The sequence below is a fragment of the Schistocerca nitens genome, unplaced genomic scaffold (genome assembly GCF_023898315.1).
Source record: "Schistocerca nitens isolate TAMUIC-IGC-003100 unplaced genomic scaffold, iqSchNite1.1 HiC_scaffold_380, whole genome shotgun sequence".
NCBI lineage: Eukaryota > Metazoa > Arthropoda > Insecta > Orthoptera > Acrididae > Schistocerca > Schistocerca nitens.
Genome location: NW_026045914.1, coordinates 1,428,983 through 1,447,597, shown reverse-complemented (window position 1 = coordinate 1,447,597; position 18,615 = coordinate 1,428,983). Strand labels below are relative to the sequence as shown.

Genomic DNA, 18,615 nt, shown 5'->3' with positions numbered 1-18,615 from the left:
TGCACTTAAACGAATTCAAAACAGAGAGAGCCAAATCCATAGTTTCATCACAATCGGGAGAAATATCAGACAAAATGCAGTATGATCTCCAGAAAACAAATCTGAAAACTTTCAGATCAGAGAACAAAGTAAAAATATGAATATACCAATCTCTAGGAAAACCAACAATATTTCCCGGTTATGAAGTTGATATAAATTAAGATGTAAGGACTGTATCTGTCAAACAAGGAGAAATATTAAAACCAGTTTTCAAGAACACCTGAACAGCAGTGAAAATAATTCATCAGCATTCAGAACACATTTGAGAGAGACATAATATAACGTGTGTCAGTTATACAAACTGCTGATAAAGGTGCCGTGTGTAGTAGCTGTATGGTTTGAGGCGCCGTGTCACGGATTGCGCGGCCAATGCCGCCGGAGGTTCGAGTCCTCCCTCAGGCATGGGCGTGTGTGCTGTTCTTATCATGAGTTACTTTAAGTAGTGTGAAAGTCTAGGGACCGATGACCTTAGCAGTTTGGTCCCTTAGGAATTCACACATATTTGAACTTTTTTGCTGATAAAGGTAATTATTTAAACACTCTGGAAAAACTAGAAATTTTTTCTCTTATGAAAATAGATCCGAGAAGTAATTCTTAACACACTAATAGACCTAAAAAGCAAACATTTTGCCGAAAATTATACAAATATCCTCGTCAAAAGATTAAGCAACCTTTTAAACGAAATATAACAGATTTTAAGCTGTTAATATGTACACATTTTATTTCTACATTATGTATTTGCATACATTTTTAATAACATACGAAAGAAATATATAGATATAAGCTAAAGAAAAATTACGCAAGAAGCGATATCTTTGATTCTTTGGCATCTTTGACAACGAAATATTTCACTGACATTGGGTAGCATGATTTGCCTCATTTATAATCATATGGAAGTGTGTTAGAGAGTTTATAACATTAATACAATAATTGAAAAAATTCTTTGAAAACATAGACGTAAAACATAAGTTAGGCTGAACAGTTCAACACATAGTACAGGTATTATAAACAAATTTAAAATCGTATAGTACGTAACCTAAAGTATTTATTATGTATTGTATTATTATTATGTATCTTCCATAGGACCGCTTGTGATGGACGCTTGTTCGCTACTGTTCAAGTAAATTAAGAAAGGTAAAACCAAGCAGCATTGCGATTATACATAGGCTTCAAACATAAAGTTCTGTCGTCAACACTTATAGCAGTCTACTTGTTTCTGTATTAGTGCATCGATTTTATTGATGGATGTTGTGGTATTCTTCAATTAAGTTTAGTTACGGCGTATAAAGTATAACACCAACTTTTTTCTGTTTGAAACGACGCGACGCTTCTGCCTTCAATAATTAATAACATGAAGTCTGTGTAGCTTCGTGGTAGTCCCGTGGCAGCGTTGCACGCTTTGGAATTCGATTGAAGTAATTAGGGTCCGCGACTTTTCGTTAATTTTTTTTTTCATTGTATTGTTTGCTGATGGTTGGCAAGCCTAACACGAATTTAGCAGAGGTATACCGAGTATGATAACACTCTGTGTGACAGACGGGAGTATGACAGTCATTTACTCTCAGAATGTATCAGCATATGCAAACCACGGAGGATAATGTCCTGGCACTCGTCCAGTGTGATGGTTTCATACCATGTGAAGTGGTAGCCTGTTTCATCCATGCTGTGCTCAAAAGTAGATGACGTGGTGGTGCGAGACAGTGCAATTTGATACAATTGAAGTCTCACCCACTTCTCCCTCTGAAATTAGGAAAATAATAAACTTGCTTAAAAGCAAAAACTCACATGGAATTGATGGTATTTCCAGCAAAATACTAAAAGCTTGTTCTCAACAGATAAGTAAGATTCTCAGCCACCTGTGTAATAGCTCTCTGGAACAGGGCATTTTCCCTGATATACTGAAATATGCTATTGTTATACCTTTGCATAAAAAGGGGGATAGATCTGATGTCAACAATTACCGTCCAATCTCCCTTCTAACAGCTTTATCCAAAATTTTTGAGAAAGTAATGTATTCAAGAGTAGCTTCACATATCTGTAAAAATGAAGTACTAACAAAATGTCAGTTAGGTTTCCAGAAAGGTTTTTCAACAGAAAATGCCATATATGCTTTCACCAGTCAAATTTTGAATGATCTGAATAACCGAACACCACCCATTGGGATTTTTTGTGATCTCTCAAAGGCTTTTGATTGTGTAAATCATGAAATTCTGCTAGACAAGCTCAAGTATTGTGGCATGAGTGGGACAGTGCACAAATGGTTTAATTCCTACCTAACTGGAAGAGTGCAGAAAGCAGAAATAAGTAGTTCTCATAACATGCAAAGATCAGCACATTCCTCAAACTGGGGAACTATCAAGAATGGGGTTCCACAAGGATCAGTCTTGGGTCCTTTGTTGTTCTTATTATATATTAATGACTTGCCATTCTATATTCATGAAGAGGCAAAGTTAGTTCTCTTTGCTGATGATACAAGTATAGTAATCACACCTGACAAACAATAATTAACTGATGAAATTGTCAATACTGTCTTTCAGAAAATTACTAAGTGGTTCCTTGTAAACGGACTCTCACTGAATTTTGATAAGACACAGTACATACAGTTCCGTACAGTGAATGGTATGACGCCATTAATAAATATAGACCTTAATCAGATGCATATAGCTAAGGTAGAATATTCCAAATTTTTAGGTGTGTCCATTGACGAGAGATTAAATTGGAAGAAACATATTGATGATCTGCTGAAACGTTTGAGTTCAGCTACTTATGCAATAAGGGTCATTGCAAATTTTGGTGATAAACATCTTAGTAAATTAGCTTACTACGCCTTTCATATGGCATCATATTTTGGGGTAATTCATCACTGAGGAATAAAGTATTTATTTCACAAAAGCGTGTAATCAGAATAATAGCTGGAGTCCACCCAAGATCATCCTGCAGACATTTATTTAAGGATCTAGGGATATTCACAGTAGCTTCTCAGTATATATACTCTCTTATGAAATTTGTTATTAACAACCGAACCCAATTCAAAAGTAATAGCAGTGTGCATAACTACAATACTGGGAGAAAGGATCATCTTCACTATTCAAGATTAAATCTAACTTTGGCACAGAAAGGGGTGAATTATACTGGCACTAAAGTCTTTGGTCACTTACCAAATAGTATCAAAAGTCTGACAGATAATCAACAAGTATTTAAGAAGAAATTAAAAGAATTTCTGAATGACAACTCCTTCTACTCCATAGAGGAATTTTTAGATATAAATTAAGAAAAAAAAGAAAAAAAAACAAAACAAATATATTTAAAAAATAAATAAAAAATAAAGAAAAACAAAAAAACACAAAAAATAAAGTTGTTATATTAACTTAAGTATGTTGTTAAATTAACCTAATTATGTCATGTATTGGAAAATTCGACTCGTTCCACATCATTACGAAATATCGTATTCATGATCCATGGATCTAGTATTAATCTAATCTAATCTAATCTAATCTAACTGGCCAAGTTCGAGAGTCAGGCTGAGGAAAGGTGTCAACGTTTCGGCAAGACATCGTGTTAATTGAGAGTTGTATGGAACATCCATTTTTAAACGCCGTCCAGCTCAAGAATGGGACCAGTTTCATGGATGATCACAAAACATTCACAGCTGCTTATGGGATGCTGGCCTTAGAACCCACAGCGCTGCTAATAAAGAGGCCCTCTTTGATAACGCAAACTATATGGGCTTGCCGTTGCTACACTGAATGAAGAACGTGATTGGCACTACCTGACCTTTCCGGATTCAGCTCAGTGAATGAGAGTCTGGTGGTGATCTACAGGCCTTGGGGAGCATGCTCCAGTCCACAGTTCAAGCCACAACATTCGCGTATTAGCCAAATTTCAGTCTCGTGCTGGTGTTGGTGGCGCCATCAATGGGGCACGGATACTTTATCGAATATGTGGTCATCTCGTCGCACATTAGTGAATGCACGTCCTGTAACATACCATGGCACCGAGTGCTATCCCACTGGAGTAACTGACTTTCAAACGAAACGCTCACTGGTTCGGTCAAGTCGAAACGATCAGCAGTGGATTTCACAACATGTTGACGTCAGCCTGATTGACTGGCGTTTTCAAGAGCCGGACTTGAACACCTTTAAAAATTTGTAATCCAAAATGAAGGGTCACGCGAACTACTACTGGCTCATACAAGCCCCATGCGCACCGACTAAGTGTGGGACCTGATGTGGAATACATGAGAGTCTCTTGGATGACGAGACAAATTTCCAGAGGCTGACCCACCTCCATGTCTCGCCGGATAAGACTGTTGATTGATGCAAATGGTGGGTGGACCTTTGCCTAGCCTCATCCCTCATGTGAAACATTCGTAGTCTGACATTACTCCAATTTATACAACAGATTTTGGTACAAATGTGTGTTTGTTGGTTGGAAATCTAAATGAAATTAATGTCCTTTAAATTTTATTAATAGAATTATTGCTGCTTAACACAAACTAAATGTAAATTTGAAGAGAGCACGAACAAATCAGTGTGAATCGAATAACTGTGGTAACCTAATGTGAGACAGAGAAAACACTTAATGTCAACTAGTATAAGAACAAGTAACTACTGAAACAGAAATATTCTTTACTTATTGCCTCTCCAACATTTCCTGCGTTTATTGCGCAAAATAATTGCATCCAGGGCATACAAAAGCCATTTTTGTAGCTAAAGTTCTTTTGGAACGCAAGGACTGCAATGCATGCACGATGCCATTTTCTCTATGTTAATATTCCCAGGAACGATCACTGAAGCATAGGTATTATGTGTCTTCTCTGCATCCTGTACATCTGAAGCACTGACCTGAATTAAAACAGGGAAGAAGCAGTAATAAAAACTTGCTTTTATCTGTTTCTGTCTAGCCTTGCACGAAGGGAAACCTGGACTATAAGCAATTGGGACAACACCGAAGATCAGATGTGTAAATCGAATAACAAACAGGATGTACTAAATACAATTGGGGAAAAAAGAAAGTTATGGCACAACATGACTAAAAGAAGGTTCGTAGGACTTATTCTGAGGCGTCAAGAAATTGTCCGCACTCAGTCGGAGATTGTTGCTGAGGCGCACCGGCACTTTGTCGATCTTTTTAGTGCTAAACCTAGTGACAACGTCGCCGTCTCTGATCTCCTTGCTGACGTTCCGCGGGTTCTCACAGTTACTGATCGTCTCCACCTTACTGAACCGTTCACTGTCGAGGAAGTGCGTGACGTGCTCAAACAGTGTGCGAAGAACAAATCACCAGGCGCTGACGGCTTACCGCCGGAATTCTATCTTCGCTTTTGGCATTTGTTTGGTCCTGTACTGACAGATGTGTACAATGAAATCTTAAATGGTGTGTCGGTTCCTCCATCTTTTTTGGAAGTCGTAGTGACCCTAGCTCCAAAGACGCCGACTAATCGTAAAATGTGTGATTTACGTCCCCTCACTCTCCTCAACGGTGACTACAAATTGTTCACGAAATGTGTAGCGCTTCGTTTGAAAGTGGTCATGGGCACAGTGATTAGTGAGTACCAATTCTGCGCGGTGCCACAACGCACAATTTACGACGCTGTGTTGACGTATCGCGACGCAATTGCGTATGCGACGACGCACAGACAACCGTTGGGCATTCTGTCGATCGATTTTGCTATGGCGTTCGATAGGGTGGGCCACCAATATCTACGGCGGGTGTTGCAACAATTTGGTTTCGGAGCGACATTTATCAACATGCTCTTTAATTTGTTTACGGCGTCGTCATCTCGAGTTTGTATTAATGGATGTCTTTCGGAGCCTGTTCCAATACGGTGCTCAGTGAAACAAGGATGCCCCTTATCAATGGCGTTATTTGCGATCTCTTTGGACCCTCTGTTGCGGAAATTGGCATCTTCTTGTCAAGGTCTGCGCCTTGGCGGTACCAAATACGTGTGCAGTGCATATGCCGATGATCTTGGTTTGTTGGTGTCTTCGGTCTCAGAGTAGACGTTATTCGTGCCATTCTAAACACATACGAACTTGCATCGGGCGCGAGTATTAATCCTCGTAAAACTGTCTTTCTACCGATTCATGCGGTTTCAGGCGGCTTCTCGCGCCCGTGGTTTACTGTCACTCGTGAGCATAAAATTTTGGGCGTCCGATTTCGACCTAATCTCTTGCAGACGGCGGCTTCTAATTGGCGTCTTGTTCTGTACGGTATACGCGCAATGGCTCACTTCAGTGCCACTCGCACCTTGGCGCTAACACAGAGGGTCGCGCTGATCAATTCGTTCTTACTCAGCAAGGCCTGGTACCTAGCCCAACTGTCTCACGTCCCGACAGAACTAGGACGTGCCATAACGCAAGCGGTGTATTGGTTTCTGTGGCGGGGGGATGTTTTTAAAGTGGCTTATCTCACGTGTACTTTGCCGCGTGACCGAAGCGGGCTTGGCCTGATCCACTTTGTGACAAAAGCATCTGCTTTATTGATTCATAGGACTTGTGTCACGATTGAGAAGAACGCCTCGCATCTCACGACTCTTTTGTTCCGTGTTTATCGTCCCTCCTCTGAGCTGGCTCCGCTCGATCCGACCGGGATCCCATACCGCCTGCGTTATGTTCGGGAATTTTTCGTTCATAAGAGTTATCTCGGTGATGACGACCTCGATCCTCGGACGAGGTCAGCGCGGGGCGTGTATTCCGCTTTTCGGGTGCGGTCTGCTAGCAATAAGATGGAATTGCGTTTTCCTGGATCGGCGTGGCGGACAGTGTGGGCCAACATCCACGCCTCTTACTTGCCGCCGGACGTTAGTAGTTTGTGGTATAAGGTCGTGAATCGAACCTTCCCCACTAACGACAAGATGTGTCGCATTCATTTGCGGCCGTCTGGCTTGTGTGATTATTGCCCATGCGACGACACGCTCGAACACCGATTTTTGTGTCCGCGATCGGCGTCGATTTGGAACATTGCAATTAAGCTTCTTGCCCTAGTCAATCGCACGAGTCCTACCAGTTTTTCAGTGGACGTTGCGCTGATTCCGGATTTTCGACCCTATCCGGCCACGAAACGTGCGTCTACTACGTGGCTTACTGCACATACTGTCTATGCTCTCCTGAAATTGCAGCTGGCGGATGATTTTCACTATCTTGAATATCTGTCTGCGCAGCATCGTCTTATTCACTCCCGGACTGACTATACTCGGACTTTTGCCAATTTTTTTACAATTGCTCTCACTTATGCTTTCGAAAAACTGCTGTGATGACAACATTGTTTTCCCGAACATGTCTTTTTTCTTAAAATTTGTTTTGCCTTTCTATGGAACGTAACGATACTTGGATAAATGACTTAAACAATTCCTACTACGTCACTAATTTGATGCGCAGGACTGTTTTTTCTTACTGTAACTGAATCTAGGAGTGTAACTTATGCACATGTCGACGCAATTTTTCGTCAGATAATACCGTGAATTGAGCCCTTCAAAAGTGTGTGTGTGTGTGTGTGTGTGTGTGTGTGTGTGTGTGTGTGTGTGTGTGTGTATTTGTCTACGTATCTGGTTATACCAAAATTAGCCTGTGTTTATCGGCCGTCGGGACGCTCACGCTAAATTGGCGGCCCATACGTAAAAAACGTATAAATTAATACTTTTGTTTATGTACATACATATATATATGTATCTATACATATTTTTTTCTTTCCACGATGGATACTTTCGTGGCTTGTTTTCTATTTCTGTACAAAGCTTTTTGTTTTCTTTCCGTTCGATTCAAGCCGATTGGGGCATAAATTGTTCCGTTGTTTTTTGAGATTATCATTGCCAAAAAAAAAAAGAAAAAAAAGTTTTAGTTAATCTAGTGCGCCTACGTTTTGTTATGTTTAAGCTTCTTTTTGTGGCGCACTGTACCGTTCACTCTCGTACGCAACGGGATGAGCTCGTTGCTTCATGTTTTTTGCTTTGGCCTTTTAGTGGCCGTCCTTGTTAATTTTACGCACTTTTGTATCACGCATTTGACTTTGAAGCGGTTAGAAAAAAAATAAAAAAATAAAATGTTGACTACACCGGTTCTTGTCCGATCACCGAAGTTAAGCAACATCGGGCCCGGTTAGTACTTGGATGGGTGACCGCCTGGGAACACCGGGTGCTGTTGGCTCCCCTTCTTTTTTTTTTTCCTTTCTATGTCGCTACTCCTGCCAGCCCTCTCTCCATACTATCCTTCTGTTGTGACAAAGACGTTTCCTTAAGCATTTTAAACTACTGTAATGGTGCGAAAACAAAAACAAATAAAAATGAACCAATAAAAATGGTACTTTTGGCTCCTCTGCATTTTTTCCTTTTTAAGTGGCTATCCTGCCAGCAGTCGTTTCATACTACCTTTCTGTTATGACAAAGATGCTTTCTTAAGCATTTTAAAATAATGCAACGGTACGATAATGCCGTAATTAAATCAGTTTGAGGGAGAATGTGCTAACGAAGTTTGTTGGGAAGTCTTTGAAAACGATAAAACAGTACGAATCTGCCCTGAAATGCGTCAGCGCCTATTGTGCTGCACTGTACAGTTCCAAATTTGATTTGTAATCATAAATTTATTCCTTAGTCGCGTCGTCTAGTCCCGCAGACGTTTGTCGTGCTTGCGCCGTCATATGGACCACGACCCGAGCGGCAGCGATCGGCAGTCGAGCGAAGTCGGGACAAGTCGGGACGGGGACAGGGATAGGCAAGGTGCGAATGCACTGCAAACTACGCAGACACCCGGTGTGAGGCGAGGCAGCTCACATCGCTACCAGTGGCGCCCTCCAGCACGACACTGCCACACCCCGCACAGACCATACGCCGGTCGGCCGCGCGCCAGCCCCCCGCTGGACACCAGGGACGAGATGCGTCTTCCGCGAGTGTCGAAGGTTGCACGGGACAAGCGAATGACAGGAGGTGCAACTAGCAGCTGTGCGTCTCACACACGCGACGGCGCGCTCGCCAATTCGGCAATCGTTCTGCTGGGGCGTCGGGCGCGCACTCCGCGCCGTCCTCGAGGAACTCGCTGTTGTGGAAGGAGGTGCTTTCGTCAAATGCGGCCGAAAACTAACATTTTGTGTGTTGGGAGAAGAGCCGAATGCGAATTCTGCCTTGCGCCTACAGTATATTTACGCCAACTGCCATACCATGTTGTATACACCGGTTCTCGTCCCATCAACAAAGTTAAGCAACATCGGGCCCGGCTAGTACTTGGCTGGCTGCCCGCCTGGCAACACCTCGGTGCCTGGCGTGCAATGTTTTCCTCGTGCGACTGGGCCGGCGCCGCCTCGCGTGTAGGCTGCTTTCTCTGCTTGTGGCTTGTATTTATCCCTGACTGTAAGTAATGGAAATGATTTACGATGATAGTGAGGAACGACAGAATAACGTACAATGTGAATTTGATCGTTCAGTTGATAAACCTTCGGCCTTTGAGATTCACCGTTGGATACTAGAGGACTTGATGTTACGGCATGATGACGTTCTTGGCATACAGTTTGATACGTTCCTTAATTCAGTGTTTGTAAAATTGTGATCTCCTGACATGTGTGATACTGTTGTCTGTCAATGAAGATGTGCGTAAATTTCGACATCTTGACGGTAAAATTAGTAATGTGACTGTGTCGCACGCCGGCTTTGGCGTTAGGCAAATTCGCATCTTTAACTTGCCCTTTGAAATACGTAATGATACCATTTGACGTTATTTGCGGCCGTACGGTACCGTTTTGTCAGTGATGCCGTGGAGTCGCAGGAATTGCCGACGAAACGGAAGGCTGAAGACACCCACGGAGCGTCGTGTCTGTCCCTCTGCCGCCGAGCGAGTGCCGGCTTCTTCTCCCGACGTGGAGATGCCCGTCGTTGCTCCTCTGTCGGTAGCTTCCGGTGGCGCAGATTCTGGAACCGCGTCCACCCCCACTCCCGTGTACTCCACTGAGTGGGCGGCGGATGTGGAAGGCGGTGAGACTTCGTGATTTCTTTGTTGTCCCATCATCCAGTTGACTTACATCCGTCTTTTAGAGAACATTTTATCGTTTTTGGTGGCTGAAATTCCGTCCATGTTGCTGTCTGTTTTTAACGAAAGGAGTTTTTAGTGCTTGTGTATTTTAATTGTGTATGGAGCCTGAGCGTTGTTCGTGGAATATTTTAACTATCAATGTTAACAAGTTGAGTAATCCGCACAAGTTGTCGGTTTTGCTCACATTTTTACATGACTCCCACTGTCATGTGGCATTTTTACAGGAAGTTACGCGTCAGGCTCTGTTGTTTTTACTTGACACTTCTGATTTTACTGTCGTTGATAATATAATGCCGGCCGAAGTGGCCGAGCGGTTAAAGGCGCTACAGTCTGGAACCGCACGACCGCTACGGTTGCAGGTTCGAATCCTGCCTCGGGCATGGATGTGTGTGATGTCCTTAGGTTAGTTAGGTTTAAGTAGTTCTAAGTTCTAGGGGACTTATGACCACAGTAGTTGAGTCCCATAGTGCTCAGAGCCAGTTGAACCAGTTGATAATATAATGTCCGACGAACAGACTGGTACTGCTATCTTAATCCGTCCTGATTTTGATGTTAGCAATATTGAAATATTGCCAAATGGCCGCGCTATAGCATGTACCGTTAATGGTCTTGCCTTTGTTAATGTGTACGCTCATGCCGGTGACAAACCGGCGAGGAATAAATTTTATGGTCGGAATCTCTGTCCCCTTCTCCATCATAATCATACCGACTTAGTGATCGGTGGTGATTTTAATGCTGTGACTGATGGTCGTGATCAGGCGCCGCGTCCCAACTGGTGCCAGGAATTGCGAACATTGGTTGACAGCTTTCGGCTCCGGGACACGTGGCGTGTGCTGAATCCGGACAAGACGCATTTCACCCACTTTTACGCCACCGGTCACAGTAGATTAGACAGGATCTGTGTGTCTTCGCCGTTCGCCGCCCACGTCCAGAAGGCGGACGTGTTGCCGGTTATTTTTTCAGACCATTGCGGTTATATGTGTCAACTCCTCCTGCAGCGTGCGTGCCCTACTCGGCGCAACACTATTTGGAAATTTAATTGTAGCCGTTTGGACGATGTCACTCTTACGTCTCAGTTTACTGCGTTGTGGCGCAAGCTCTTGCGTGATAAAGGCGATGACGGCAGTACTATCGGCTGGTGGGTGGCGGTCGCCAAGCCGGCTATTCGGCGTTTTTTAATCGATTTTAGCCGCGATGCGGCGCATTGGCGTCGGTCGACGGCACGTTTTTACCAGGACTGTTTAAAGGATCTTGCTCAGCGAGTCACGACGTCACCTGAGTTGCTTCCTATTCTTAATCAATTCAAAGCCAAGCTCCTCGATGACCTTCGTCGGAAGGGTGTTGGGACTATTGCGCGGAGCCAACCGATGGGTGACGTGGAAGTGGAACCGCTCTCTCTGTACCACCTGAGCAGGGAGCGCCGGCGGCGCGAGCGGATGGCTATCCGTAAATGGACCCAGCAGGATGGCACGTCCACTTCCGATGGTGCGGCCATTGAGTGGGAAGTTCACGGGCACTTTGAGACGCTCTTTCGACAGGTGGACGTCGACGCCGCGGCGCTGCGCGATTTTTTGCGGAGGGTCCCACGTGTGGCAACGCGACAGGATAGAGCCACTTTAAATGAACCTTTTACCTTTGATGACCTAGATACAGCTGTGAAACGGAGTCCTCGGGGCAGGTCCCCTGGACTGGACGGGATTCCCGCAGAGTTTTATTTAAAAATTTTCAGTCTTTTAAGTGATGTTTTAATTGCCATTATGAATGAGGTCCATAACGGCGTTGCTATTCCTGCGGAATTCTCCGAGGGGCGCATTGCACTCGTCCCAAAATCGACCGCCATACCAAATCTCGACAATGTTCGTCCCATAACCTTGCTGAACGCCGACTATAAAATTATAGCACGGTGTATCACGCACAGGTTGACGAACATTATGCCGAAGGTGGTGAGTGCACATCAGACTTGCGCTGTCAGGGACCGTAACATTTTCGATGCTGTTCTGGCGTACCGGGATTGTATCGGATATGTTAAAAGTCACAGGCTCCGGACGGCTGCGATAATGCTGGTCGACTTTAAAAACGCCTTCGATCGGATTAGTCACACCTATCTGCGGCAGGTCTTGGTCGGTTTTGGATTTGGCACTAAAACGACGACGATGGTGCACAATCTTTTGAGGAATGCCACGTCACGGGTTGTAATCAACGGAACTCCCAGTCGTGTCATCCCTATTAGTCGTTCAGTACGTCAGGGCTGCCCCTTGTCAATGTCGCTCTTTGCTTTGGCGTTGGATCCGCTCCTCCGCTGTATCGCCCAGGAATGCCGGGGCATTCGCATTGGTGACGATCAGCTGGTCTGTAGAGCGTATGCCGACGACCTAGGCGTGTTCCTCGATCAGCCAGAGGACATTGACAGATTGCATGGTGTTCTGCAGCGGTTTGAGAGGGCAACGGGGGCTATCGTTAATCCTCGGAAAACTGTTTTGCTCCCTCTTACACCTCGACTGCGTACTGTTCGACGCGACTGGTTTTGTGTAAAGCAACGACAGACTGTTCTCGGTGTCATTCTGACTGACAATACACAGCGCATGGAAGCTCTTAATTGGCGGTCCACGCTGTACAAGGTTCGGGCCGTTGCGAAACTGTACTCCTCTCGGAATTTGGCGCTTCGTCAACGGGTGGCTCTTATCAACACCCAGATTTTGGCCAAAGCATGGTATCTGGCACAAGTCCTGCCTGTGCCGAAACAACTGGAACGGGCCATTCAACAGGCGGTCTATTGGTTGCTGTGGAAGGGTGACATTTTTAAGGTCTCCCTGGCAACCTGCACCTTGGGTTTGACGGAGGGGGGGCTGGGTTTCGTTGATTTTCGCAACAAATGTGCGGCGCTCTTCGTGAAGCGGACTTCCGTGGTGCTTGACAAGGGGCCGAGCAGTCCGACGGCTGCCTTGTTCCATGCATATCGCCCACCATCGGTGATTGCTCCGGTCTCGGTCAGTCAAATTCCGTACACGTTGAACTTCGTACGCCGGTATTATGTGCATAACAGCTATCTGGTGCTCGGTGATGTCCGTGCGTGCAGTGTCGGTGACATTGTGCGCGCTCTTCGGGGTCGCCGAGCAAGAATAAATGGGAGTATCGGCTACCTCAGTATGACTGGAGGATGGTGTGGCGGAACCTTGCCGCCGCCGTTATTCCGGCCAACGTTCACGCAACATGGTATAAAGTGGTCAACCGCACATTTCCGACTAATGCTAAGCTGCACTCCATCGATCTGATTGCTTCGGGAGTATGCGATGCGTGTCCTGAGGAGGACACCATCGAACACCGATTCGAGTGTCGGAAGTTGCGTGTTGTTTGGGATATTGCGTGTGACATGGTGCGTCTAATCAACAGAGTGGACAGGCGGCAGGTGACAGCCTTGGACGCCCTCGTGCCTCAGTGCGCAGCCTATCCGACCACCAAACGGTATGCCACTCTTTGGATTTTGGGACACACGGTTTTTTGTATTTTCGCCCTGAAGATGACTGATGCCGTCGACTTTCTGTCTTACCTGTGGGCGGAACATCGTCTGACTCTCGGTCGAACGGCTTATCCCTCGACTTTCGCCAATTTTTTGCACGTTGCCTTAGCTCATGTATTCACTAAATTGTCACTTACCTTATAAGACTACATACCCAATCTTGACATTGTTACTTTTCCTGTCTGATACTACTGTTCATATTCCTGTTGAAGTGTTATGACGAACCCCTGCTTACCAACGGACTTTCTTTCTTGGATAATGATTTTGTGACCTGGTAAAGTTGTGTTTATATTGACCGTACATTACCGAAACCGTACACATGACCTACAGTTATGTGCATGTTGTTTTGTCCGTCCAAGCCTTTTTCTGTTTGCTTTACATTGTGTTTATCTTTTTTTTCTTCCATGTTATTTCTTCTTTTCTCGCGACGACTGAGAGGACAGTGTCGCGGTGATCATTTTCTTACCGTTAGTGTGTGTCTGCTTGTAGGGCTCCTTCCTATTCCTGTGCGTTGACGTTTTGTTTTATTCTCCATGTAGTATCCGTCGATCATTAGCGGCGATATTTTTTTTTTTTTTGGACTTTCATTTATTTCCGGTGGTTTTACTTTCTTCTGGCGGATGCCACGTGACTGTTGCTTTGGCGGGTTGTCGTTGCTGTGGATCACTATCACAGCAAGCTGCAACGGCGACCAGTGGCCAATTTTATTTCTATTATTTGGACAACGCTTGGAAGGCGGATTCCCTTGCGTTTCTTTTCTTGTATTGGCGGATGCACATTCTTTTCTGCTTCTTGTAGTGGAAGCCCACAACACTTATTCGCGCCGGCACACCTCGCCGATGAAGGCACTATTTGGAAAAAAAAAAAAGTGCTGTTGGCTCCCCTTCATTTACTTTTTTTATATACCGCCCTCTTTCCATACCACAGTTCAAAAAAAATAAAATAAAAAAAGGTGCTGTTTGCTCCCCTTCTTTTTTTTATTTTTATATCGCTACTCCTGCCAGCCCTCTTTCCATACTACCCTAAAAAAATAAAAAAAATAAAAAAAGGTGCTGTTGGCTCCCCTTCTTTTTTTTTCCTTTTTATGTCGCTTCTCCTGCCAGCCCTCTTTTCACTACTGTTATGACAAAGACGTTTCCTTAAGCATTTTAAACTACTGTAATGGTACGAAAACAAAAAAAATAAATAAATAAAAATAAAAATAAAAAGGAACCAATAAAAAACGGTACTGTTGGCTCCCATGCATTTTTTCCTTTTTTAAGTCGCCACCCCGCCAGCAGTCGTCTCATACTACCTTTCTGTTGTGACAAAGATGCTTTCTTAAGCATTTTAAACTAATGCAACGGTACGATAATGCGGTAATTACCTCAGTTTGAGGGAGAATGTGCTAACGAAGTTTTCCGGGAAGCCTTTGAAAACGACAAAACAGTACAAATCTGCAGGTGAGCCCTGAAATGCGTCAGTGCCTATTGTTGTGCAGCGCTGTACAGTTCCAAATTTGATTTGTAATCATAAATTTATTCCTGAGTCGCGTCGTCTAGTCCCGCAGACGTTTGTCGTGCTTGCGCCGTCATATGGACCACGACCCGAGCGGCAGCGATCGGCAGTCGAGCGAAGTCGGGACAAGTCGGGACGGGGACAGGGACCAGGACAGGAATGGTGCGAATGCACTGCAAACTACGCAAACACCCGGTGTGAGGCGAGGCGAGGCGAGGCGAGGCAGCTCACATCGCTACCAGTGGCGCCCTCTAGCACGACACTGCCACACCCCGCACAGGCCATACGCCGGTCGGCCGCGCACCAGCCCGGACGTGTGTTAGGCTCTTGCCTGTTGCCACCTTCGTGTGCTGCAGGCGGTGTCTTCGTCGCGTGTTTGGTGCTGCGCCTCGCAGCGTTCTCTTTCTCTACTAGTTACTGTAAGTTTATTGACGCATTATTATGAATCGTGATAACTCAGTACAGTGTGTTTTTGATAGGAACGCGGCTAGACCGTCGCCTTTTGATGTTGACGAATGGGTATTTTCCGAATTGCGTATTCCCGAATCTGATTTGGTCGGCATCCAGCTTGATTTTATTCAAAACTCTGTCTTTTTGAAACTTCCGACCGTGGATTTTGTCGACAAACTCGTTACCGAAAGTGGTGGCGTTAAGAAATTTAAGCACGTGGACGGTGCTTTGTCTGACGTTTTGATACTGCCGGCAGGCTTCGGCATTCGAAATGTGAAGGTTTATAATGTTCCTTTTGAATGCCCCAATGAGGCCATTGCTCGTAAACTTGGCGAATTTGGCACAGTTCTTAGTGTGGAGAATGATGGTGGCCTGCAGGTTTTAGGTACCGGGTTCTGAGTGGTGTTCGGAGGGTACGTGTAGATTTGAAGAAACATATACCGTCGTATCTGATCATTGCTGGCACGCGAGCTTTCGTCAGCTATAGTGGGCAGCCGCAGACGTGCTCCGTGTGTGGCAAAACAGATCATTTGCGACAAACCTGCACTTTACGCAGGCCGGCGCAGCTGCCGCGCGAAGCTGTTGACAACACCACGTATGCAGGCGCGTTGGTTGGACCCCCCTCGCACGCGCCGCCCGACCGACAGGCTTCTGCACCTCCTGCGGCTGTGGCACCTGTGTCCGATAATGTGACTCCGCCGACAGTTGTCGTGCCCCCGGTTGTGTCGGAACAAAGTTTACCTGCCGAACGCACCCCTCGCGAGGTCAGTACTGCTGATTTGTCAGCCGTCAGTGTTCCGGACGTGCCTGTTGGGGAGTCTTCTGAAATGTTGGTCGAGTCCCCCCGGCCGATTTCCGTCCGCGCCCCGCCGACAGACAAGCGGAAATTGCAGTCACAACCGGGCCCGTCCACTTCCGGCGAGGCGGATGCTAGCAGCGCCGAAAGTGAGGTGTCCCAAGTTTCCACCCAGTCCGCCCCTGCCGATCCAAAACCGAAGCGTAGGCGGTCTAATAAACGTTCGAAAACGGCGCCCACTGAGGGCGCCGGCGTTTCCTTCGAACAGGCCGTTGAGGGACTCACGGACTCCTTGGTCCAAGAGCGTCGCGACGCACCTTTCGTGCACGGTCCACCTGTGTCGGTGCCCGCCACCCCCGCTTCCCGGGCCGTCCCGGACGCCGCACCTCCTCCTTCGGACACCATGCAGTGGTCTGAGGATGTGGAGGAAGATCATTTTTTCTAGTTCCGCTTAAGTTAAAGAGTCCACCCTGACGCGTGCATTTCACCAGTTACGCGTCCTCACACTTAATGTCAATAAAATCCGCAGTGTCCGTAAAATTGACGCCCTTTTACACTTTTTGCAATCTGCTCGTTGCGATGTGGTTTTCCTTCAAGAACTTACAGCTGACGTTGTCCCGCATCTTACTGCCTATAATGTTATTCTTAATATTGATCCGGAAGCGTCCTTTGGTACGGCTATTTTAATCACGCCCGGTTTAGAGTATAAACACGTAGAATTTTTACCAAATGGACGAGGTTTGGCATGTGTTATCTGCGACATATTTTTTGTTAACTTGTACGCCCCCTCTGGAACTGACAATAAACGTCTGAGGGATACTTTTTTAAATCATGATTTATGTCAGCTCTTCCATCGAAACCACCGACGGATCATCTTAGGTGGTGATTTTAATTGTGTCTTGCGTGATACCGACCAGGAGCCGACGGCGAATAAGTGTCTTGCACTGCAAACTTTAGTTGACACTTTTAAACTTGAGGACACGTGGCTTCGTTTTAGTCCGACTGCTACAGGTTTTACTTATTTTTATCCTACTGGGCATAGTAGATTGGACAGAATTTATATCTCGCCGGACCTCACTGCTCAAATCTTGCAGGCAGAAGTTGCTCCCGTCGCTTTTTCGGATCATTGTGGTTATTTGTGTCCTTTTAATGTCTCGTCTGTTCGCCCGGAACGTACGCGATCCTATTGGAAATTCAATGTTAGTGTTTTGGATGACGTCAGTCTTGTCGAACAGGTGCATTTGTTGTGGCGCCAAGTTCTTCAGAGCCGCTCACAGGCGTGTTCTACTGTCGTTTGGTGGCTCCGTCACGCTAAACCGGCTCTTCGTACTCTGCTCATTAATTATTGTCGTGACAAGGCCCATTGGGAAATGATGACGGTCGGTTTTTATCGCGATTGTTTACAGGATTTAATTACTCGGGTTACCGACCGTCCTGAACTCCTTCCCACGTTACGGAAAATTAAGACGAAGATTTTAAACCATCTGCATCGGAAGGCGCGGGGCTCTGTTGTCCGTAGCAGGTCTTTCGATCCCACTTTGGAAGAACCACTTTCATTGTATCATTTACGACGAGCCCGTCTGCGGCGTGAAAAACTTTTATTCACGGACTGGATAACGCGTGACGGTCTTAGGACTTCAGATCGTCGGGTGATTCAGGACGAAATTTACGATCACTACTCTAACCTCTTTCAATCTCAACCTTTGCATGACGCCTCCTTGCAGATGTTTTTACACGACCTGCCTCCCATTTTAACGCGTCAGGATAGACTTCTTTTAAATGAGCGTTTTACAGCTGCTGATGTTTCTGCCGCCGTTAAGGCTAGCCCGAAGGGAAAGGCCCCTGGCAATGACGGAATCCCTGTGGAATTTTATGTGAAATTTTCCGGTCTTTTAACTGACACTTTCGTTGCCATGGTTAATGAAATACATAATGGTCTCGATGTGCCGGAAGAATTTTTAGAGGGTCTCATCGTCCTCATCCCGAAAACAACTGGCATCCCAAGTGCGGTGACTTTACGGCCGATTACTCTATTAAACGCCGATTATAAAATCATAGCACGCTGCTTTTCACACCGTTTGCGGCCGGCGTTGAAGACCGTCATTAGTCCTTCTCAATCGTGGGCCGTACCTCGACGGAATATATTTGATGCTGTCCTCGCGTACCGTGAGTGTATCGCTTCTGCCTCGTCACGCCGTGGCGGCCGGGCTGCGATACTTTCCATTGATTTTCATAATGCGTTTGATAGAATCAGTCACGAGTACTTGCGGCGGGTCATGTCTAAGTTTGGATTTGGTTTA

The 18,615-nt window shown here is 45.5% G+C and overlaps 1 protein-coding gene across 1 annotated transcript; it reads left to right on the top strand.

Moving 5' to 3' along the window:
* The first annotated feature begins 9,888 nt into the window (after positions 1–9,888).
* Positions 9,889–16,760, top strand: LOC126230339 (uncharacterized). Its single transcript, XM_049942397.1, has 3 exons — positions 9,889–9,997; positions 15,776–15,911; positions 16,076–16,760. Exons 1-3 carry the CDS (start codon positions 9,889–9,891, stop codon positions 16,758–16,760), a joined length of 930 nt encoding a protein of 309 aa, XP_049798354.1.
* Positions 16,761–18,615: the final 1,855 nt, after the last annotated feature.

Bases quoted from the DNA above. Each gene is read 5' to 3' on its own strand.
- LOC126230339 (XM_049942397.1), top strand. From the start codon at position 9,889: ATGCCCGTCGTTGCTCCTCTGTCGGTAGCTTCCGGTGGCGCAGATTCT. The intron at 9,998-15,775 runs GTGAGACTTCGT...TACTGCCGGCAG, and splicing joins GGCGGCGGATGTGGAAGGCG to GCTTCGGCATTCGAAATGTG. The intron at 15,912-16,075 runs GTTCTGAGTGGT...CACTTTACGCAG, and splicing joins CTGCAGGTTTTAGGTACCGG to GCCGGCGCAGCTGCCGCGCG.